This window comes from Porites lutea, chromosome 9 (genome assembly GCF_958299795.1).
Source record: "Porites lutea chromosome 9, jaPorLute2.1, whole genome shotgun sequence".
NCBI lineage: Eukaryota > Metazoa > Cnidaria > Anthozoa > Scleractinia > Poritidae > Porites > Porites lutea.
The window spans coordinates 4,258,331-4,277,774 of NC_133209.1; the positions used below are offsets into that span (position 1 = coordinate 4,258,331).

Sequence of the window (19,444 nt, forward strand, 5' to 3'; positions counted from 1 at the left end):
GTCTCATTTAATTTGATTTAATTCTGTTAATTAACATTTCCCAAGATTTCCCAAAGTCTAACGTAGGTGTGCACCGAATTATTCTTTGAAGTGAGCGAGAATCTTATTTATTTCCCTCGAAGGCGTTGTTTTGGTAAAAACTTTACTTGGCAGAGCGAACTTGACAGGGTTAAAACAACATAAGCCACCCATCTTGAAGACAACAGTTGGTTTTATCTCGTCAAATCTTAAATCGCTTAGGTTGGAAAGGTGAGAACTAAACCTTGCCATGCTAGGGATTAATTTTGCAGAATAATGTGCGCGAATGATTTACAAATAACAGGCGCCGGCGTAGTAGCTGAAAATATTAGGTCACCCTTACTCTTCACCTGCTTGGCTTAACTGAGCTTGCTTCGTGGAAGGTCCCTGGTTTTACGTAACGACAGAGAGGAGCAGCGAGGAGACAGCAAGAAGGATTCGACAACAACACAACACACATTGGATGGAATGCGGGTAGGTGATATACTCTGTGCATGCAGTGATTACCGGGAAGTTGTCTTCCACAGCAACCTTTTTTTTCTTTCCATATTGGATAACTGTACGTAACCTTTACTAGAGAAAGCGTGGATACGTCGGCTCGTTCCTGTCCATGAAAAATATGTTCACATTTAACATCTTTTGTCGAAACTTAAACTTGGAAAGGCTTCGCGAGAAGACGTAACAATATAGTATTAAATTGAATTGATCAAGTTTTTTGTTTACCCTTATAAACTCGTTTCCGTTGTTGAAAGCGGCCGCGAAATCTCTCTGTAGTATGATTTAGGTCTTTTTTGCACCGGCTCGAAAACTGCTCCGTTGTTAGAGGGTCATTTTAAGGTCCAGTCGATATTAACCACGTTAAAATACTTACGTATGACTGGGGATGATAACGAACTAAACTGACAGGGATCCGTACTGTGAGGTATGGCATTAATGAGCGTTCCTTTGTCAAAAGTAGCCTCTTATGTGGGTTATCCTCGACCTTTGCTACTCTTTGCGCTGCTAGAATATCAGTTTAGCGTTGGCCTTGATTATCGTCTGTTGATAAAGTTTTTATGCTCGATAGATAGATATTTTTTAATTGGTAATCCGTGTCGGGGTTCAAAATATGTCTATCTTTATAATCGGTCTGACTTAAAATGGTGTTATTGTTTGAAAAGAGTTGTTGTATAATTGTTCGAATAAAGGTGATTTGTCTACGAGAAACTTCTGTGAAAGTCCATTATCTGGCCCTAATCGGATAGTCTTCAGATAAGATTTTATAGGTGTAGTGAACATGGCCACCTTGGGTCAATTTGGTTTCGAGAGCTTTACACCATATATACGCTTATAAGTCATCAAACTTAGCTGGTACAAATCTTAACCCCTATCCAAATATTAACTTCCCAATATTAACTTAAAGACGATTCAGCACAAGGGATCTATAACTTAACACAGCAGATAAAAACATTTCCTAGATGTTTTTACTCGAGGTTTTTGTGATACGATTATCCACTTCCTTGGTATGGCATTTTGTTTTCGTTTCTGTAACTGCAATGGTTAGAGTAAGTCCGCCAGCTTGGCGCTATCCAAATAGTTTTTATGCTAAGAAAACAAGCAAAGCGAATATGGTTTGGTCTGTTCTCCAACATAAATCTTAGATATTGTCAAAAGTGTCTCACGAATATTAGAGATGTCGTCACTCCGAGAAAAGTGTTTAAAAAACACTCTTAAGACAATTACGAGGAAAAAAGCTTATGTAAGAGGTAGTATTCACACGCTTCCTAAATTCCTGTGTATTTATAACAGTTTTACACCGTACAGTGTAAATCCAAAGAATTTGACACTTCAGCGGTTTACTGAATCAATATTTTTCCTGTCTTTTTCTGAAAATTACCAGAATTAATTAAAAGCAAACTACGATGTCATAACACTCGGTATGAGTAGCTAAAGACTTAAATGCAAACAGATTAAAATAGATCTAGAATGCACAATTGAAAACCATCTACGAGGAGCATCTAGTCTGTTTGATGTTGTTTCTTTTTCGTGCTTCTAAGCATTGAGGTAGGTAGCCTGTTTTCGTGACCTCTTATTATGAAAATCCGAAAACCGCGTGTGATTAAGAAGCCTGGAACAACCCTTAGTCATGTTGACTAGCATTTCTAAATCTGCAAAGCTGCATGTTCGCACTACGTGAAAATTAACTATTCAAGACATCAACACGACATCGATAGAACCCAAAACAAAGTTAGGTTGCAAAGTTAATTTTCACGAAGTACGATCAGCTTTGCAGATTTCCATGTGTTTAATACTTGGTATATTTTTGCTGATCAGGTCTTCTTTAGATCCTTCGTTCTACGGCATATGCGGTCCTTTGCGGTTAATGATAATTGTCAAAGCCGACAGGAATCGATGTTGAGCAGCTTCAAATTTTTTTTGGTAGACTTCTTCTAGTATGTTAGTTCAAATAGACCTTGTCACGGTTTTCGACGCCATCTTGACAAGCAGGCAAACGCATGAAAAATTACAGCGTCTGTATGAGAATCTAATGTCGAATAATTTCCGTAAAACCGCTGTTCTGAAAAAAATATCAATTGTAAACTAAAACTACAAAGCAAAGGATTGTCCTAAAAAAGTTTGGGGGCGTACCCGTGCTTAAATTTCTCCTGAGGCTTGCTTTAGATTTTCCATTAATTTGTCTGTAATTTTCCCGGGACTTTCTTACAGACAAATGTATAGAAAACTTTTAAAAGTGGTTCTAGGTCTTCTAGTACATGTAACGCCCTCAAATGTGTTCAGGAGAATCCTTAGGAGTGAAGCTTTAGTTTACAATTCATATTTTTTTCAGAACAGCCGTTCCACGGAAATTATTCGACATTAGATTCTCATACAAACACTGTAATTTCTCACGCGTTTGCCTACTCGTCAAGATGGCGTCGAAAACCGTGACAAGGTCTATTTAAGAGCAATTTTGCTTGTTTCCTACTCTATCCTCGCTAGCTTTCGAGAACACTGGCCAATGAGAATGCCGGATTTGCAATGGACTGCTAGTAGATCCATCCATACATGTCGAAAGACATCCGATTAATTGATATTGTCCATAAGTTGAAAAAACTGAAGTTCTGTATCAGGCCAACGTCAGGGTTTTTTTTACGTGGGGATAATATGAAAGGGAAGGCCAAATTGACCCAATTGTATGGATGGTCAACCTCAAAATACTTTACATTCAAACAGCATTTAGTGAAACCTCAGACCATGTCAGACTCCCTTATTTTCTCAGCTGTTGACTTGTTAGAATATAAGCTGGCGGTGCCCAGAAGCATTTTTTCACAGGTCACACCGTCGGATGTCGTCTTAGTTTAGAAAAATCTTGTAATGCGTGATAAACAGTTTTCAAAAGAGTCCAAGGAATACTTCTCATAGCGTTGTTTCTGCGAGCGTCCGGACGTGCGCGGCACACTAATCTTTGGGTTGCCTGTGGTTCCTTGGGTGAAGTCAAACGACCACTGTTTCACTTGGAGGCTCACTTGGAGGCTTTTTTAGGTTGCAATTTCAATATAATGTATCAGGTGTACTATGAAGCGTACATCAACGAAACAATCGCTGTTCCGGTCTTCTGTAAAGAGCCAAAGTACTTATTGTCAAAACTGAAATATATGCAAGTGCACTTTTGGGTTATTCAAAAAGACATCAAAACAAAGAAAAATGGTCAGCCTTGAGAAGAACTAAACTCAATCAATATGCACCTCACAACGTATATAATCACAGGTCTGGAGATTTTGTCCGCCCGTGTGGTACCGTTATCAGTGGCGGATCCACACCTTCAGATAAGGGGGAGGCCCGGTCTCGAAAAAATTCTTTTCGGCCCCTCGGGCCTCATTTTGGTCTAAAAATAAGGGGGGACCAGGCCCCCCGGGCTCCTCAGCTGGATCCCCCAATAGTTATTCAATACCGCAAAAATGAATTCTTTACGGTAATGCAGTTGAACGTCCGTTATCCCGTGAAATCCCAGGAGTGACCAACATCAATCTTCTCCTAACAATATCGGTACATGATATTTAAAGAAAGGTTTATAAGAATAAATAAAATAATCACCTAAGGGAAAATTCTTTGATCTTTTACAAATTCTCTCAACTAATTCTCTAAGGAAATGTATGGAGACCAGTTTGGAGAATTTGTATGTGGATATTGTGGCTTAAAGGGTAAGCAACCAGCCAAATTGCGAAGATTTAGTGCTCGTCTAAGAGAGTCGAATGGAACCACAGGATTCTCTTCCGAGAAGACTTTCGGACACACCTTTTTTTTTGGAAGACTACTGATACTATTTTTGTTGTTCCATGTTACTAAAAAGGTTTCGTTTCATTTGAGTAGCGTGTTGCTTACAGAGAACATAGAAATCAGACTCCGTTGGGGCAGCTCCTAGGAATTCTTGGCGGGGGTGTGCCGCCCGGGTTCTCCGAATACTGACCCTATTTCAGACCATGGATGTAATTTTCTACACCCTTTGTCAGACCAGACCTCGAAAATCCGTTAGTCAAGTGGTCGCCCACGGTAAAAGCCATGGAAAATTATTTACCGTCATGTCAATAATGAGGTCACAGTCTCTTTCGAGAAGTTCCAACTATAGGACTTTGATTGGAAGAATTTTAATTGCTTATGAGAGGTGGTAGCTTACTGCCGTTTTGCCCTCTGTATATCTGTGCAGATATAAACCACATAAGACGCCAATTAAATAAACGTTCAAGAGTATTAGTGTCCTATTCGCTTTCTGTGGTTGCGTTTTCTTCGTTCTAGCCATCTGGACTGTTTGGTTGTCGTTCCGTCAAGTATTTCCTTGTCAAAGTGGGTCGCTGACTGATTTGTCTAGACGATTTTTTGAGTAGGAATTTCAATTTATCCTTAGTTTTTTTTTTATTAAACGTAGCCATTCATCCGTCGAATATTCCCTTTGACAAAACGTGACCGAAAGCCTAACAATGAGTATAATTATTTATAACCGAGTTATCTTGCTAAGATCAGGTCAAATAGGCCGCCACTAATTTACCGTTGTCAAGCAATACAATAATCGACAACAAACTCTTATTTTTAATTAGTTTAACCCACAGGAGTTTTTTAATGTTAATTATGTACGGGAAACAAGTTAAACTTAATCCAACACGGCCATTTTATATTTTATTGTAATGTTTTAACCACGTGTATTCCTGGTTATCAATGGAGCATTTGTTTAATGACATTGGGTTTTTATTAGGTTATGCTTGGTTAGGTCCATTCAAAATAGTTTAATTTAATACACATTCGGCTCCTTCAAACCGCTCCCGTGAACGATCACCCTTAGTTTCGGTCTGCATCGTGAAACCCCTTTTTCAATGAGACGCTCCCCTAAGCGACCGAGTCCATTTTCGATACTAAGCAGCCGGTATGTTATGAAGAGTTATGCAGGTCGAGGAGGGTGTCCCTGAATCATTCTTATTTGTTATGTAGCTGGAAATTTTTCCCAACATCGCGCGCTCTCATTGGTTACTTCGAGGTCACATGACATCTAACAATGAAACTGTTTCCCGCCAAAATCTCTGTGCGGGCAACATTGCAAAAATCTATGACGTCAGAGGGTAACAGTGTACGTTGACCGACGACCGCCGTTAGAGCGAGGTTTAATGAATTTCCAGCTTCAAAATTTCAAGCTATATAACAAATCACATAAAGACTGGTGGCGAGGGAAACAGTTAATTTTGTTTGACTGTTTCCCTTGCGACCAGTCATTAAGTGTTTTTACTAAGCCTCGCCCAATAACTGCTATTGTTGTAAGAGCAAAGTACTTGCATTGGAAAACGCTCCATTTCCAAAAGACACGCGATTTAAGTTTCGTTTCGAAGAGAGATACTTTTATAACACAGGCACTTTCCAAGACTGACACCCGATGTTGATCACCACCGTTCTTCGGATATTTCCTTTAATTTTTCGTTAGGCGGACACCTCTGATATACAACGCCAATACAACGAGTGTTGGCTGATTACATTGAAGGCGTATACTGAAATGGCTCACGATTTTGTCCGAGAACAACATATTAAGTCAAAGTTATTTCAGTATCAGTCAAACGTTTCGTGTTTTTGTGCACCATATAAAACAAGGTAGGGCAGGAACGTCTTAAGGGTTTCCGGTAATTTCCACAGGTTCAACAGACGAGGATATCCTCGTGCCTTTCCCTGCCTGCTTAGTCAGCTTCCTGTCTCATGTTAAATGGAGAACTGCCCTAATTTAAATCTGAATGGTCAACGTGAGCGCATGCGTCGCCAGGCCAGCTTGGAAGGGCAATGACGTCACTCAATGAGGATCCACCGACCATTTATTTTCCTTTTTTAAGCACATTTTTTTCAGGATTTGTTTGTGAAAACTGAGTTTAACTTTGAAGTCATTCTGCCAGGATGTCTAGTACTCGTTCGGTACGCAAGGTGTCCATTGTGGTCAAGAGGGATGTGTTTCTTGACGTGCGAGACTCACTCAAGGGGGTCAGAGCTTAAAGACGAACGAAAAATCCCTCGAATATATCGAGATACCGTCCAGGAGAGGGGTCAAGGTTAATAATTAGAGTAAGGTAACCACAGATAAAAGTATGCACAGTCATGACCGCACCCCTCAGGTTTCTTATCGTGGGAGTAGTGGTTTGCAGGTACATTCAATTCCCGTTATCGTGGACGCTCTTAGAACTGCGAGTTAGTACCCATATTTACCAGAGTCTGTAAAAGTGGGGCTTTATTTCGATCAATTTTGTAGTTTAATTCTGTCAATTCTGTAATTTATTTTTACTGGGGATCCAGCTATCAGCTATTGCCTGTATTATAATTGTGGTGTTGAGTGTTGACTGGACCTCGGCTATTTGAGTCTACACTCCCAAGAAATCGCTGAAACTGCTACTACAGCTTCTAAAACTACAAAAACGAGTACTAGAGACTTTTAGATTCTAAGACGCGGACAGCTACGAAAACGAGACTTTTTCCGACAATACTAAGAAGTGCGCGAGCTTGAACCAGCCTCATTTTGGCGGGAAAACACGATAGCCGTCGTGTCGTCATTCTACTACGGATTTGAGCGAGAATGTCCTACTGGCAGAAACAAGTTTCTGGGGCTTCCCGGGATGTCATTTTTTGGAGAATGCAAGAAAAAAATTTAAGGTTAATTTTGTCCCCGTAGTCGTCCCCGTCTTCATATCTTAAGGGCTCTACTATCGCCACGATGATGACGAAGACGACTACGATAACCTTGGTCGATGACAATAGCAATGACAAAGATGACGTGGCGTCGACGACGAAGACGAAACCGATTATAATTGATCTTCGCAATATTTGCCAAACTTGAAGCACTCATATGGTGTTTACGTTATATTTGCATGGAACTTCACAAGAGCTTTTATCTGTTAATTTCGAGTAAACTCCTTACCCTGCTAAATCCTCATGGCTCTAATTGTCAGAGCAATTAGTCGTGAACTTACAAGTCTCAAAATCTCTTTGGATAAAACACTAGCGGTGACTTAAAAAAACGACAAAAACAGCGTAACAAATATTATAAGGTATCAAAGCTAAAACCTAGATCTGTTCTTAAATGTCTCGTGCAAAATATTTATACTGTATGAAAGACGTCTCAATTATCAGAGAGCTACAACACCAAATGGTCACAAAGTTAATTATTGCAAGGCATGCAATTTGCACAACCATTCTTCAACGATGAAAGAAGATTAGGTCAGGTTTCCATCTTATGTAATGCCCTTGCATTTACTACCTGTCTCGTTTTAATTGGAAACAAATAAATAAGTGAATGACTTTGAAGAACCCTTGAAATAACGACCCAATCGAGCGAATTCCAAGGACGCTATAACGTTGCGCGCGCCTTAAATCTTTTCTCACCCTCTTAACATGAAGTGCGCGTCAATTGCTTCCCGCTGTGACGTCTTTCGCTCTTTGACGTGCAATCAATTACAACCGTCTTTTAATCGGGAAAAATGAATTCTGCTTCTTGCAACATTACTGCATGCAAGCTGCTTTAATTGCCAGCATACAAAGCAGTATTAAATCCAAGATTATTTATATATGGATCCACCACTTTAAGTTAGATTACGTGAAATGTAGTTTTGTCGGCTTCTTTTATTCGATGACCCCGACCTCGAAGAATTAGCTAAAGAATACCGCCACAATTAAAATAAACTAAGCATTATTTGTGTAATACGCACTCGAGACACGACCCTTTTACCTACAGGAGAAAAAAAATACACGCTCCACAAAATTATCTCAATTGCTGCAAAAAATGCGAAGAAACAGGAGAAAAGAGGAAACGAAAAATTGGTCAAAACGAACTGCGAACTTTGGATTATCTGATGGTTACTTCTAACACTTGTTCGTTCAACGAAGTGTAAATGCAAATTGCAAATAAATCAAAACCGTTTTGTGGTCTTAATCTGTGTTTGTTTTCTCAAGAGTGTCTTCGTTCTATATGATTCATCTTATTCTTCGGGTGTCTGAGTTTCAATTCTACAACTATAAACGGTAGCAACAAAGATGACTGGAAATGTTGTCCAATCATAGCTCATCGGCCGCCACTTTTGAACCTGTTCAACTTTTTTAATGTTTATAGAATGGAGCCAAAGCCCTCCCTTGATCAGCAGGGAAGGTCTTTCTCTAAAAAAAGTTCAAAGAAAAACTATATCCGTTTTTTTTCTTTGCGGTGTTTTGAAAAGAAACCAAATTGAGACAGAAAGGTATTCAACTAAGGGAAATCGTTGCATTTCAAAGCTAAAGGCAGACAGCGTCACGGAATTTCCTACTGGTTAGAGTTGGAGTTTATTTCTATTCGGTTTAACTGTTGTGGTTTATTCAACCTCTGATAAAAAAATACTTTTATTGTTCTTTACTCGCTTTAATAAGCGCCAGCCGGAGGCTATTTATGTTCAATATCAATTTTTTCAATTAGACCAAGCTTTAAACTAAAACCGTGACGCTTCGTTCCTCCAAACAGAGATTAAATCAGCCACAGACTTCCGAGGAGAAAGCCAGTGAGGTGCAAAAAGGATCTTCGCAAAGGAGTACAAATGTAAGTTAAATGTGCTGTTAATGTATTATGAGTATTGAATAAGTTGCGTCTAGCACATCGTTAGTGGCTAAAGCGACCACTGCAACCCAAAACGTCTCCATAGAGTTTCGTTTGTTTGTGATAAACACAAATAAATGTAAAGCTTGTAAAAGAGTACAAGTGAATCTTTATTAAGTCTGTACTGTTAGTCGTAATCTTTTAAAGGACTCAATGACTGGAAGTGTCAGGTTTTACACTTAACAGTCAGTATATAGCCTTCAGCTTTTAGTGGTACACAAAGCAATGGTGTAATATTATGCACCAAATCGCCAAACTATAAGAGATTAGGGTAAAGATACCTAGGTTTTTTAAGGCAAAGAATTTGCTGGTCTGAACCGCTCAATATATTTTCCATCTTGCCTCAATTTAAGTTGGGTACAGTTCTCTCAATGTGTAGCTATCATTGCTTCAATTCCGTTCCGTTTCTTAGCCATAACCACGTCCTTGAAACTTGTGGAGCATCGTTGGGTCACCAAGACAAACTCGCCGGAGTACCACAAATCTCCGTTCATTAATTTCGCCGTTTGTTATCATTATTTTCTCGCTAACTTTTCGATTCCTGGTAAGTCAAGTGAAACTCTTCTTAAAGATTATCGGACCAACTTTCTCTTTTGAAATATGTTGGATTTAAATATGTTGAAAAAATTTTCAAGCATGATCACCGTCTAACTGCGATATGTTGATGATATGAAATACATTAGTTTGTCAAGCAGATCGTTTGCCAACGATCTGCTTTCTCCCCGTCTAAGCGGGGTAATACCTCGAGTACTATTGTGAAGTTAAGTGACTCAGTAATTGAAATTGATTGAAAAGTCAACCTTTATTGACAGTCTACGACCTCAGTGTTTAACGACTCCATTTACCCCCGGCCGGTATCTTTGCGATATCAGCGCAAACAATTACTGTTTACCTTAAGTGATGTTGTAAGTTAGTTAGTAAGTGTAAAGTGCTCGATTGGAATGCAATTACCTGTCTTCTTGTCTTTTGAACCACGTCCATTTTCTGCCCACGTAGTTCAAAAATCTTTTATTAGTTTTTATGGACTTCACTTGGTTTAATTGCCTGCTCTGTCGTTATGATGCCGTCCAAGTTGTTTAAAATAGTATATTTCTTATATATTCTTCGTCTTTTTTCCCCACACTTTATCGTTACATTTCGTAATATTTTAGGAGAAATCAAGTACAAAGTTGATTCTTAAGTATCTTTGACTTTCAAAACTTTAGAAATTTAGAAATTTTCTCGTAAAATTAAAGAGGAGGACAAAAGGAGTCTCTGTCTGAATCGCCTCTAGCCTTTGAAGCCTCCCCCGGCCACTGGTCAAACTAGCTATTTCAAGTGCGGGCATCCATTTATTAATAAACTTGATCGTCAAAACTAAACCCGCTGTGGTAAGCTCTATTAGGCCTGGATTCGAAAATGAAAACAGAACCTGATGATCTAAGGTGCAATATAATTCTTTCGGTAACTCATTTCCTTGTAAATAAAAACAACCTCAGACATTTCACGTGGTTTTCCCGAAATAATACCCATCATCGTCTCAACCTAAGACCCACCTCGATCTGCATAGTTCTTCGTAGCATTACTCAGCTCGTTGCTTTGTACAAATCAGTGATGTCAGTGGTCACCACAAACGAGAAACGGTGTCTTTTGAGAGTACTGTGAGTCAACTCCCTTTATTGTGGATAGAGACCCTCAAATCAAGGAGTTAGTTAAGGAGTTAGTGTGCCTATTAGGCCGGACAGTTCATACTAGCACGATAGCTAGCGTCTAAGCATGCAAATTTATTGGAACACCAACTTGTCGGCTGCCGTACACCAATATGGTCGCCGTGACGCCATGTAGAAGCACCCTAAAGCAGGATCCAACAGGGACGTTCTTATATTCGATTAACAGAAAGAAAAAAATTGGACGGTCTGGACGAAATAAGTAATGCAGTGAGACTGGAAATAAGGTAAACAGCGGTTGAGAAGATGAAATTTAAATTCATTTGATTGGCGACAAAAAAGTGTTGACCTAACTTTAAAAAGGAACTGGTCACTAGGTTACAAAAACGGTGGAAATAAGTCATACGACTGTCTAAGCATTTAGAGATGCCGCTGACTGCCTGTTTTAGCAAGGATAAGAATGATAAAATTGTGCTGTCGGTACCTAACAAAGAAATTCCTTAATAGCAGGGGATTATTCACCATTAAAACGAATTGGATGCTGTCCGTATTAGACAGCAACTGCGTAAAAGAAAAGATTCATCTTATCAAAAGATCATACCCATAGAAAATTGACTTGCAGGTTGTCCCGTTGATCGTAGGACTTGTAAATATATAATCAATTCAGTGGGCAATGAATGCCATTTCTGATTTCTCCAGACAAATCGCGGTTACGTGGGAATTACACCTAAAGCCTCACAGCGAGCATTAGGCTATATCGCGTAAATTTTTTGCAAGTTGTGCGTCAAAATAATTTTCTGAGTTCATAACATCCCTCACATAACAGTTTCCGCCACCCCATTCTGCTTCATTTAAGGTAATTAGTTTCAAATTACAAACTACACCACAGAGTGGAAGTTTTCCGGATATATGCTTAACGTTGTTATTCCGTGACTAGACTGACCATTATAATTGGTCGCATGGAGCAAAAACAATTTTCCGTGGAAAATGTAATGGCTTTTAATCGTCTTTCTTTAATTCTTTTCACGTCATTTCAAATTCCCAGACGGTTATTTATGGTTTTATATCTTTGGGCGAATTGACGCAGGTCGATGACTTAAATTGGGGTCAAAAATAGCCTGCCAGAAGGCGGCAAAACTCTTAGCCACCCCAATTTTTCTGCGGCTTAACAGACTGAGTTATTTTAAATAAATATTTTTTCTTCATGTCCACAAGCTTATCAAAGTCATATAGACCGTTTACAATTGATTTGAATTCAACATTCAAGATTGGATTTAGCCCCGGTGGAAAGAAGTAAAGTCGACTTTGTTGGCTAACAGTTATACAACTTGTAAGAGGTGGGTTACTCTTTATCTGCCCCCATGTTTTGTGTTCAGTTAAACAGCTCTTAAATCGTTATTTTCTAGATCTGCTTGGCTTCTATATCGGCAGATAGCGGCGTTTCATTACCCTGCTTCGGAAAATTGATTAAGTCAAGAGCTTCAAGGGTAATACTTAATCAAGTAGTAACTAGACATAATAATAATAATAAAAGTAGTAGTTTCTTCACAAACAAAATCAAATTAAATTACATATAATAACGCTTCTTAATGAAAAAGAGAAGTCTCGCCTCTCTCATAGTCTGAATGCTTCACTATCATAAACTGGAATTTTTAAATTTCGTTTCCGCTTTAAAAAAGCACAACCGATTATTTGTAAACGTGAAGTTACCCATTTTTCTGTGTGAGTTTCTATTTTGCCCCAGAGGTCATAAGATAGACTCCTGTAAGCGTCGATTGTTCTTATGCTCACCAGTTACAGAATGGTTGTGCAGTATAAATTCCATTTATGCTTAACTGTGAACCTCGCGCAGCTCAGTTTTCTTATCATTGCAATTGTGCCTCATTCTCCGCCCGCTCGCGGTGCCCATCTGTCCAGTACAAAGTGTCCCAGCTCGTAAAAATGAGGTGTTCTAGAGTAACAAAGTGTCCTGAGACTCCACTCTTGTACCGTACTAACTAATGGCGCATTTTTACGTTACCTCCGTACTTGAGGCGCTACCGGTCATTTCTACGTGGTTGTCCCAACCACACGAGGCTGGCTGTCTACCTGTTTGCAAGGCAAAGGGAAGTTGTCACCTCGACCTCAGTTACTTTAAGTGAGTCATAAGTCGTTCATTCAGTTTGTTGTTTACTCAGCTAAACCCTAGGGCGATACAGTCGACTCTCTCTTAACGGACCCCTCTATAAAAGGGACACCTAGAGTTGGTTCCTGCCTTTCTTTACTCCCTTTGGATCAATTTAGGTTTCAAGGAAACTGCCCGCCTACCTCTCCCCTGACCCAACATTTTGCCCTAAGTGAGAAGTAAGTGTTAATGTTGACTTCGGGGAGGGGTAGGTGGACAGTTTCCCAGAAGCCTAAATTGATCCCTCCCTTTAAAACAGGCATCTCTCTAAAACGGTCACTTGGTGCCGGTCATAACGATGTCCGTCTCAGAGACAGTTGCATGACTGTGTTATAAACAGCAACTTCATAACCTGAAGACCAGGAGTCGAAGTAATCGGCTCCTGCTGAAGACCAAATGTTAATTAAAAAAAGTAAGAAGTTAATTTGCGGAAAAATACGTTGATCCTTAACTTACACCATATAGGATAATTCTGTTATCAAAACAATTTTTTGCGGCAATTTTAATCCTTAAAATAACAAGTGGAAAATATATCACAGAGTTTCGTTTATCCGATGTGAGAATCGTCGTAAACTGGCTTCACTATGTCTCGCCCACGCTGTGCCATCTCAGATCACCCGACCACACCCATGCACTTCTCAGTTGGGTGGTTCGAAATTGGGTTATATAACAGAAACTACCTTATGTCAATGATCTGCATCTTTTCATTCAGAGCAGTTTTTGTTGGTTACCAAGTACGCAGGCTTGATAATCAGCAGCTTTTATGGGAAATAAACCCCAAGCACACTTGTTCGAATGGAAAAGTCACCTGACAACATCTTCTCTTAAAAACTGCAGAATATTCTTAAAGTCAAATAAATATCGACATATATTCTGGAATTTTTAAGTTTAGGCAAGTGTTTTTGCAATCTATCCAGGGCAAATTGCGTCAAAAATTTTGACCCAGATAAATCAAAATATAATTAATAACGCTTCTTTGGTACTCTTTGAGATGCCAACTGTACGTCAAGATTTCACTGCATTTTGAAAAAAAAGAAATCCTTTTTGATGGTGTTTCTATTCTATTTATTAAGCCTTTTACTCCCAGAGGTTTTTAAAACCAAAATTTGACGAAAAAAATCCAAATTTTTACGCAGGAAACTACTGAGAAACCAATATTCCCCAGCCAACCTACGGAACATGAGGTTTGATTGAATGGTAACATCGTAGGATTTCGTGACGAAATTCAAAATTTAGATTGACGGATACTGAATCTCTCCACACTACGTGTTCTAGGAATGAAAACAGTTACGTTTTGTGGTTTCCCTCAGTTTCAAGAGAATATTTTACACGGTGCAAAATAACTGGTGAAATATCGTCCAGAGGACATTTAAGCTATAGCCTCTGAGCTGCTAAATGTTTTTCCTAAGGCACACATGTTAAGAGTTCCTCAAAATATTTGCTGATTCGTCATGTGCGTTGTTTCGTCACAGCTTGCTACAGCCTTTCCAGCCTTTAATACTTTCATTTTCCGTTGATCATTGTTACCCATCGTTTACGTTATTGTATGAACATTTCAGTTGTTTCGTCAAAACGACCGAAAATCTTATAGAAATAGAGCATAGACAAGTTTCTCTTTCCAAATTGCACATTTTCAATTAGTGTCTCTTTAATATATATTCGCCGCTCTAGCTGAATGTCTCTCATGAAAGGCTAACTTATCATGCTTCGTGTAGTTTTCTCGATTATGGTACGTGTGTCAGTACATCTCACTGTTTTCATTGGGCATAGTTTAACTTCAGTATACGAGTTGGAGAGTACTGTAGTTTAATTCCCGTCATTATACTATGAAGTGAACTATAAAATGATGTCTGGTACTGTCCAGGATGCTAAAGTGCTGGGCAGTTGGGTTTATGTTTTTGTTTCCAATGTTTTCGCTTCTCTGTGTTGTACTGATTATGTATTAGTTTGATGATCGTGTGGGCCTTTCCTATCTTTAATTCTCTCAAAAATAAGACGTCGTAGTGTGACGTTATAAAAAGGCGTCGCCAAAAAGAGAGAATTGTCCTTGACAGTCACTCGATCACAACTCGAGAAGGATTTCTGTCTCCAAATTTGTCACTGATTCCCACAATTGGAAATTCGTTGGTAACTTTATCATGGTAGTTTATTTTCTTGTGTAAATCAGCCCTACATTCAAAGTAGCAATTATTGTTTTTGAATTCTTGCAGAACCAATATAAAGGAGATTACCATAAAACATTAAGTGTACTTCAACTGGCGAACGCATTTAAAGTCTAACTTTTCTATAGCAAAAAACGCCGGAGATGTTAGGTGTTTCTTGACATTCAGTCTGCGTGAAAACCTGTTATTCTGGTAAATGGCAACATTTACCCTGAGAGGCAAGTTAGTCGGTAGACTCGGTACATGATCATGCAGTTGTACTGGGTTTGCACGCGATGTTGACAATGACGTGAGAATGCCAAATATATATAGGCTTTGTGGTCATCTCTCAAAGCTAACTTATGGTTAGATTTTACAGGTTTTGGGGGGTCCTATGTGTGGTAAAATAAACAGGAAACCTTATAATACAGATTCCTTTGGTGAAAAGTGTTTCTCTTTTTCCTATAAAAAGGACGACTTGGATTGAGAATTAAGTGTTTGAAGAACCAGAAAGAAAAGCGCGAAAACACTTATCAGAGGGGGTGGCCGATCTTTAATTTTCGATTTTCACCCGTCACTCAATTGAAGCCTTTACAATTTGTAAGCATTTTTTCGATTTGTACAGAGCAGTGCTCTTAAATTTCGTATTAATTGTCGTTTCTTCGACAGCCAATACGCATAAAAAATGACAATATTTATTATTGGCATCTGCCTGACGTCATCTTAATTTCAGGTGGAACTCATTTATGTTAAGAGCAGTTTCCTTTTGGTTTCTTAGGAAACAAAGTATAAAACAAAGCAGCGAAATGGCAAAACCCAAGGGTTTTATATGAGTACTTAAAAAACACTCGTTTTAATTAAAAGAAAAGAATAACAGATACAAAAAAATCCTCTAGAAAGCAATTACAACGTGTCTCATTATTTTTGGTCATATGTTTAAAATAATCATAGGAAAGATAAATTAGCTGCTGAATAAGTAAAGAACATTTTATTTCCATAATTTTCCAATTTCTTTAGTATTCTATCACCCTTTAATTCTCCATTTTTCAAAACAAATCGAGAGGCCGAAAATCAATCATCTTCAGTTGGGCCTGCACTCCAAAGGTTTAAAATATAAGGGCATCTGTAGAAGGTTCTCCAAGATTCTCCATAACTGCTTAAACCTACCAAACACGTACCCCCAGCGTATCATTGTGTCAGGGGAGGGGTACGTATAAGTTATCCTTAAGATGTCCCAGGTGCATGCCAAAAATAAAAAAAAAGGCGTACAAACATAACTGGTTTGAAATGTCTCATATTTTTCACGAATAGCTAAAAAATTATCGATTTTACTCAACCGAGGCTGCCTTGTTCTGTGACATTCTAGGATCAACGTTATTTCAACCCTTTTTGTCCCAAGACTGACCAACATCAATTTTCTTCCAACAATATCAGCATAGTAGTTAACAGAAAAGGTCATGAGATTTACTAAAATGATCAGCAACGGGAAAATGCTTTGATCTATTAACAAAATTTCTCAAATAGTGTTTCGAGGAAATGTGTGGAGTTCAATGTGGAGGGTTCAAGGTTAATCGCGTTACACGGTCCCATTGTGCATATGTTAGAAACTTCTGTGCTTAACTAATAACTTTTAATCCAATTCATTGATCTAACTGGCGTTCCATGTTGTGTTACTTATGATATTAACAATAGTTGCCAAAATGACATCTAGGAAATCACTAATTTCATTTTTGTAAAATAACAGCCAATACTTTTTTAATTGGCAAGAAAGAGGAATGCTGAAGAGGATTCAGTTAACTGATCAATCCATAGGATTTAGTCTGGAGACTCAAAAGTTTGAATTTCCTGTGTGAAAGGGTTTTAAAATTCCCAAGGATATCAATGGGAGGAGTGTATCGAACCTGTAATATGTTTATTTTATCATTGCTGAAAAAGGGCAGAATTTTAACTAGCTGGAAATTCACTAAAATTTAACCAAACCAAACTCTCCAAGATCTATTCAGTAAATAAATGTTTTTCAGCAAATGGCGGTAACTGGATATCGGGTGAACTGGAAAAAGAATGCAAAGCATCTTCTTTCATCAAGAAATTCTCAAAGAAATTCACACGCGATTTCCTTCTTTAGAAGAACAGTCACACAACCACCGTCGTCGAAAATCGCTTTTAAAATGATTATACATTATTGGATTGTAGATGGTATTTTAAGTCAATCCAAAGTGCTTATAGAAATCCTTGGCTGGTTGAACTATGTTGAAAAGAACTGTCAAGCAAGGCAGCTGAGCCGAGGAGCGTTCAACAAAATGGTCAATTTTTCATTGAAATTGGCAAATTATAGATTCAGGCTTGGATATCATTACTTTTAAGACAACATTTTACAAGAAATTTAGGAACTGTGTGTTTTTAATATTGCATTTTAAGCGTAATTTTACTATAAAACAATTTGCCCGCAGACTGTTCTCACAGCTGACTTGTTCTTTGAGTTGACTCTGTGTTTCTCTTAAACTCGATTATAAAATGTCCAATACAAAATGTAATGTACAAAAATTTTTGTACTATTTGAGTTCGTTATAGGCTATGATAGCAGACGGTAAATTCAATTCCATTTTGGTGATTCAAACATATTTCCCCCGGCCATATTTTCTGCAAAATAATGGTCCTTTCAGAGTTAAAAAAAATTGTGGCCTACGTTATTGCCTCCTGATGTTACCTATAAATAAAGACTGCATACTTATGAGTGTCACCATTCCAATAAATGATACATTTAGAAATACTTTTCGAAAGTATAATTTGTTCATCATTTTACAAAATGACTTTTGGCACTGTGTTTTTTTTTTTATTATAATTATTCGTCTGGAGAGCGATTCCTTGATACTATGAAATGAATGAGGTATAAAATTACAAGAGAGTCGCAGCTGCTTTGCCTACATGTCTGGTCATCTTTGCCATAGACCCAGGTTAAGAATTTGTAAATGTGGCAAATGCATAAGTTTCTCCAATCCTGTCTTTGTGACTTTGGTACAACCATACAAGTCAATGTTCGTAATACTAGTCAAATTATCCGCGATAGAGGCTAAACTGATGTCTGTAATTTGCGTACACTGTCCAATATTTAACACACGAAGGTCGTGAAGACTTCGTGCCGCTTTGCCAAGACCTTCGTCGGTGATATGGCAAGAATTCAATCCTAAATTTTTCAAATGATGTAGTCCGTTTGATATATGATTGAGAGCACCGTCGCCAACCTTGTCGCAGAAGCTAACATCCAAACTCATCAAATTGAGGCCTCCCACGGCCAAATGCGCTATGCCTTCGTCGCCAATTCCTTCACAAGACCGAAGATTCAATTCTCTCAAGCTTCGAAGTGTGGCTAAGTGAGAGAGTCCGCTCTCTGTAATTCCACAGCAAAAGCTCAAATTGATCGACTGCAGATGAACTAGTCCTTTAGCTATGTTGCTTAGAGCGTTATCAGTTATCTTTTGACAGTCTTGTAAACACAAAGTAGTTAAATTCTTGTTCCCACGGGCCGAACTTGCGTTCAAACCGGCGAGGTGCGCTATGCCGGTGTCCGAAATGTGTCGGCAACTTCGAAGATTTAGATACTTTAACTTCGGCAGACCCCAAGCACAAAGCAACAGACCTGTGTTAGTTATATTACAGCAACCAGCGAGATCCAGCACTTCTAAATTGCTTAAAAAGCGAGCGATCCGTCCAAGACTTGTATCCGTGATTTGTTTACACAAACTTAGATTTAACACTGTCAAAGACGAAAGATCTTTGACGAACGCATGTCCAACGCCGATGTCCGTGACATTGTAACATCCTTTAAGGTTCAGACTCTCAATATTTGGCAAGCTTTGTATAACGTAGCTAAGGCTCTTCTTTAGACTAAGAATTCGTATTTTACGAATACCACGTTTCGCTAAGGAAGGAAACAAATGCGGATTTGACCTCCTCAAATGTAGCCTTGCTTGTACTCCACGCCACACTAAACGACTATAAGCCGCATCCCTCCATTTCGAACAGACCTGGGCGACTCTTCCCTTATCCCTGATGTCTAAATAGCTGAAAATAATGGCCAAAATCTCAGGGAAAAGGCAGTGAATCGTCGTCTTCCCTTTCATGTTGTTCGCCTGAGTATAACAAAGCGCCATTGGGAGTCGATCAGGCATTTCATTACACTTGGGACCCCTTTGTTCATTTTGAGCACGTGAATTTTTCGTCCTCGCTGATTGGCTTTTGTAAACAATAGCACTTTTTTCTTATAATCAGCGCGCTCAACGCAACACCGAATCTATCTCAAACTGGATCTTCGCTTTACCAAACTTTGTAGCACTGAAAGACAATTAACATATAAATCTGA

General features: G+C 38.7%; 2 protein-coding genes across 3 annotated transcripts in view; one reads left to right on the forward strand and one right to left on the reverse strand.

Annotated features, from left to right (window-relative positions):
* Positions 1–89: 89 nt before the first annotated feature.
* LOC140948711 (protein Wnt-5a-like) overlaps positions 90–19,444 on the forward strand; it is a 45,029-nt gene continuing 25,674 nt past the window's right edge. For both annotated transcript variants that reach the window (XM_073397976.1, XM_073397974.1), the window contains exons 1-2: positions 90–492; positions 9,002–9,076. In XM_073397976.1, coding sequence (XP_073254077.1) covers positions 487–492; positions 9,002–9,076 — 81 coding nt within the window. In that variant the 5' untranslated portion in view covers positions 90–486. The remainder of the gene's footprint in view (positions 493–9,001; positions 9,077–19,444) is intronic.
* LOC140948118 (F-box/LRR-repeat protein 14-like) lies at positions 17,467–19,409 on the reverse strand. The gene has a single exon (XM_073397345.1). It carries the CDS (start codon positions 19,251–19,253, stop codon positions 18,018–18,020), a length of 1,236 nt encoding a protein of 411 aa, XP_073253446.1. The 5' UTR covers positions 19,254–19,409; the 3' UTR covers positions 17,467–18,017.